Source organism: Juglans regia, chromosome 13 (assembly GCF_001411555.2).
Source record: "Juglans regia cultivar Chandler chromosome 13, Walnut 2.0, whole genome shotgun sequence".
In the NCBI taxonomy this organism is placed as follows: domain Eukaryota; kingdom Viridiplantae; phylum Streptophyta; class Magnoliopsida; order Fagales; family Juglandaceae; genus Juglans; species Juglans regia.
Window position 1 is genome coordinate 24,182,023 of NC_049913.1, and position 5,360 is coordinate 24,187,382.

Genomic DNA, 5,360 nt, shown 5'->3' on the forward strand with positions numbered 1-5,360 from the left:
CATTAAGAAGATAGTGAGAGAATTTCAAGTCTGCTAAGTGAATAAATATGAGATTATGGATCCAGTAGGGTTGCTTTAGCCCTTGCCTATTCCTCAATCTCCTTGGCTCAATATATCAATGGATTTTATTGAAGGTCTTCCAATTTGAAATGGCGTGCCAGTCATTCTTACTATTGTATGTTCATAGATCGACCAAGTTTGGCAATATTATTTTCCTATTTCTGACCCTTACACAACAACAAAAGTGGTTGAAATTTTCTTTTTTGGAGTTTTTAAACTCCATGGTTTGCCCAAGGCAATTGTTTCTGATCTAGATGCAATATTCACAAGTTTATTCTGGAGGGAATTATTTCAAATGTGAGGAACTTCACTAGCTTTTAGCTCAGCATATCACCCTTAATTCAATGGTAAAGCTAAAGCTTTGAAAAAGTGAGTTGAAGGGTACTTAAGGTGCTACATTGGCACTAAACCAAAGAATTGGAGCAATTGGTTACCAATAACAAAGTAATGTTACAACACTACTATCCATTCTTCCATTGGGGTCTCACCATTTGAGGCTTTATATAGATTTTCCCTTCTAAAGTTGCTTCCATATGTTTCGAGAGCCACTATCAATGCTGTAGTGGAGCAGCTCAGATCCAGAGATGAATTGTTGTCCCTTATTGGGAAAAATTTGCAAAAGGCTCAGAATAGGATGAAACAGTATGCAGATCGAAAAAGGACTGAAAGAGCATTCAAGGTAGGGGATTAGGTCTTTTTGAGGTCGCAGCCTTACAGACAAAAGTCAATGGCTATGAGACACAACATGAAATTAGGACCTAGATACTATGGGACTTTCTAGGTGATTGAGAAAAATAGGCACAGTGGCATACAAGTTGAGTTTGCCTTCTACATCCAAGATATATCATGTTTTTCATGTCTCATGTTTGAAGAAAAAGTTGGGTAACCAAGTTTCTCCTTTGCCTACTTTACTACCATTGGATCTAAGTTTCTCCTTTGCCTACTTTACTACCATTGGATCATGAGGGTGATGTACAACCTGAACCTAAAGTTATCCTTGTTAGGAGAATGAAGAAGATGGGAAATCATGCTTCTACGAAGGTACTAATCAAATGGTTGGGGTCACCATTAGAAGATAGCTCTTGGGAGTTATTATGGATGTTAGGTAGTCTCTAACCTCACTTGGTAGGGACAATACTATGAGGGTGATTGTCACGGGTGTCTTGTGGTCAAAGCCTTGAAGAGGGAGAGATTGTCACGAGTGCTGGAGGCAAGGCCTTGAAGAGGAAAGGGTCTGTAATGGATAGCAGCCATTGTATTAACGGTCATTGGAAGAAGGAGGAAGGTTATATGGGGCATTTTGAACATTAATGAAACGATAAGTTTTGTATTAGAAGAAGTAGTTTGCATTTTGCGTTTTTTATGTTGCATTTCATTAAATGGAATGGTGTGCTTTGTGATTAGAGAATGTAGCTAGGTGTGCGTTTGACTTGTAGAATGTAGTGTTTTGCTTATGTGGTGCATTTCATTGTTTTGTATGAACAATTTCTGTAGAAATACAAGTGGGAAGAGTTCAGAGTCTGATTCTGTTATAATCCCACATCGACTAAGTATGGGATTGGTTGATGGTTTATAAGCCCCAAGGTACCCTCCTCTTGTAAGCTAGTTTTCAAGGGTGAGTTCTACCTAGTAGGTTTATAATAAATGGTATCAGAACCACCCCATGTCTAAGGCCATATTGCGATGATTGCAATCGTGCGGCAAGGGGGATAATGCCTGCATGGCAGTGTTCGCCAGGAGCTAGGAAAAGACCTAGAGCACAGCCAGCTCGTGTTAGCGCCAAGACTGCCGTGGACGTCAGCTGCTGAGCGTGGTGGTTGTTATGATCCCACATCGACTAAGTATGAGATTGGTTGATAGTTTATAAACTCCTAGGCACTCTCCCCTTAGAGCATTCTCATTGGATTGGCCAAATCTATCTTCAAAATTTAGCCAATATCACACTTTTTTGTATTTGCCAATTCCATTTAAATTCAATCTCCACATTGAATTAGCCATTCACTCTCTATATAATAATAAAATATTATTAAATTAATAATTTTTTTATTTAATTTATTTGTATCACATTTTATAATTCTACCAATTTAATATTAATAATAATTATATTCTAATTAAATTAATATTAAAAAAATCATATTTTCAAATGTCATTTAATGCCAATAAAATAAAATTGAGATTAAACTTAATTGGAGTGAGAAATTATTATTTTAATATTTTGGGAACCAATTGTGGTTCTCTATATTTGGTCAATCACTATAGCAGAATTTCAAATTATTTTAGAGATGACCAATCCAACGTAGTCTTTTTGGTACAAATTATCTAAATTTTAACTAATCTCCTCATTTGGCCAAGCCAATGAGGATGTTCTTATAAGCTAGTTTTTAAGAGTAAGTTCTACCTAGTAGATTTATAACAGATTCAGAAATTGATATTTTGTTGAACTATTCTTTGAGGTTCAAAATTCTTCAAAAATTCTTCTCAAAGTTTCTAATTGAATCTTGATCAGGTTCTTGTTCTCTGGATTTGTGGTTTATTCTGGGCAAGGATTGAAGGCAGTCCTAAACAGTAATGATACTTGCAATCTGACCCCCGTGCACCCAATTAATTTCTCACATTGCGTTTTCTACAAGTTTTGTTGACCCGGTTTTTCTTTTGGCAGCATGTGTAGTACTAGACCCAAATAATTGGTTAATTAAATGTGTTGTACTTAAATTGATTGATACGATTGTAATTTGGATTTGATTATTTTTTTAATCTTTTTTTATTACGTTGCTGAAAAACAAAAAGTTTTTGAGTTTATACTTTTTAGCTAGGTTCAAGTTTTTGGACTGTATTTGGCAAAGAAACAAATAATTTTGAGTTTATATATGACTTTTTGAGTTGCATAGTTGAACTCCGACTCCAGTGGGAAGGCAAGGTCGACGAAGTATACGTTGGAGCTGAGATCACCTTCTCGAAATTGTAGTCGAAGTCTTAACGAAAAATTAGACTTTAACCAAAGTTGGGAGTACTTTGGTGATCATGTCGTTGTATTCCAAGTGCGTTGAACCTAATTAATTTTGTCCCATATAACTTTTTTGTACCATACTTTGCCCGGAACGAATTATGATTCTTAAACACACCTACCTCGTATAGGAAAATGCTTGATTTGATTTCAAACACCACGAAGTAAAACAAGTCTAGCCTAGGTAACTTGGAAGCACACCAAACAACAACAACAACAACAACAAAAGAAAAAAAGAAAAAAGAAAAAAAAAGGGGTCCGATCATGTCATTAGATCATAATCTTGCCAGGTACTTAGAAACCCTAAATTTGTAGCATATGGTTTGGTGAAACAAATGCAAGCAACTCCTTGTCGTCTTGAAGTTTAGCCATGTCCATCTCCTCCAGATTAAGCCATGCCTCTATTCCATTACCACATCCAGTGTCCATGAAAACAACTAGATTTTTAAAGGTCAGGCTGGCAGAACCAACCCATAATGGCTTTCCCCACCCAAAATCAGTTTCGTATAAAGGGAACCTGCACAGACTAGTAAACCTAAACGAAACCACTTCTCCTTTCGTAAGTTTTGCAGCACGTTCTTTCATAAAATTTAAGTGACCGTTGCCCTCCTGAAGTTTTCGCACGTAATCCCCGTCTACTTTCTTTATGGCATCTCTCAGTTGCTTCACGAGGCCGTAGCCCTGATCTTCTTCCTTAGTGTCCATGGAGGGTGTGGCTATTGCAAATCCGCTAATATTGCCGAAGTAATACTCCGGTAGCGGAGGGTCCATCCTTGTGCGCAAGTTTACTGCATGAAGAACTGTGTACAGCCTCTCCTTCTCTATATTCTCTTGAGTTACCGCCATAAATCGGCTCCAAATGAATGCCGAAAGGGCTTCGATGCGTGTGGGGCGTCTTGTTTGCTCCATGCTGGCATTGTCAGCGAATTTAGCTTTAAGGGCATCGATCATGGAGGCACTGAACACAAATCTCTTCGTCACAATATTTTCTTTCACGATGCCAGTTCTTGCCATAAACCCGGACATATTTCTAGGCGGAAAGAGGGAGGCTAAATCGAAGTTTGGACAGATTGTATTACTATGATCTCCACGTGCTGTTGCGGCCCAACTATTAAGAAACATGATCAGTGATAGTGCGTCAGCAACTTTGTGGGAAATGCAGATTCCGATAGCCATTCCACCACAGTCAAAGATATTGACTTGAATTGCCAGAACCAACTCCCCTACATTATCCAACTCGTATGGGAGTAAACTGTTGAGCTGGGCAGGATCAGGTTGCTGAACAACCTCAGAAACTTGGCACCTGGCGTGGGCTACCACATAGTGGACGCCCTCGTCGTTGCAGTTAATCTTGGAACTGTCTTTAATCCGACCGGCTAGAGGGTAGAATTTGGTCAAGGTTCCAGACAGAGATTTCTTAAGCCGGTCGGACCTGTTGGCATTGCTGGTATTGCTATCCCTTGGGTAGAAAAGGATCAAAGGCATAAAAACTGGACTGGCAATCTGGTCAAGAAAGGATAGCTGGAGATCTCGAAGGTGGTGTGGTGTTGGAGATGATGGTTTGATGGTATCTCTCTCTATCACTTCGACCTTCATTCTTCCTCTTTTTTTCTTTTTTTTTTTCCCCTCTAAAACTTTTGAAAATAGAAGTTATTGATCACTTGAGGCCAGGTAATTGCTGCCAATTCCACATGCCAATGCCATCTCATATATATAATTCCTCCATACCAATGTTACTGCAATCAAATGAGTGGTTTACTTTTCTTGTTGGGTAAGTGAGTGGTTTAATTTTCTTCCGCACCCATGTAGGTATCTGCGTCTTTTGGCCAGCGGACGCATTATAAACATGTAAACATGACGAAGGGAAATCATGTTCTACAGAATGATCACTCGAAAACTAATCATGGGCACTGGTTTTAGCATTGCAAGTTGAGCAAACGCGGTTTCCATTTGATTTGATGTGTTTAAATATAATAAAAAAATATTATTATATTTAAAGTTATCTATAAATTACGAAGAGTCGGAGTAGCCCACTCGGTTTGACCGCACAGCACATTAGAAGTTTTTATTTTTTCTCATTTTTTTTTCATATTTTTTAAATATTTTTAAAAAATAAAAAAATATATCAATATACTTAAAATCACTTTCTTAATTATTAAATAAAAAAATTAAAAAAAAATTGGTTTTTTCTTAGCGGTACACTTGAGCAATAAGATGGAGGTCGCAAAGTAGGCTTTCTCAATTACAAATGAGTTATTAACTTATCATTACCTTTTAAGGTCTCAATGAAGGTCCA

At 37.7% G+C, this 5,360-nt stretch overlaps 1 protein-coding gene across 1 annotated transcript; it reads right to left on the reverse strand.

The window, feature by feature from the left end:
* Window positions 1–3,309: 3,309 nt before the first annotated feature.
* LOC118344177 (stemmadenine O-acetyltransferase-like) lies at window positions 3,310–4,805 on the reverse strand. Its single transcript, XM_035684164.1, has one exon. The coding sequence runs from the start codon at window positions 4,658–4,660 to the stop codon at window positions 3,368–3,370; it is 1,293 nt and encodes a 430-aa protein (XP_035540057.1). The 5' UTR covers window positions 4,661–4,805; the 3' UTR covers window positions 3,310–3,367.
* Between the last annotated feature and the right edge of the window lie 555 nt (window positions 4,806–5,360).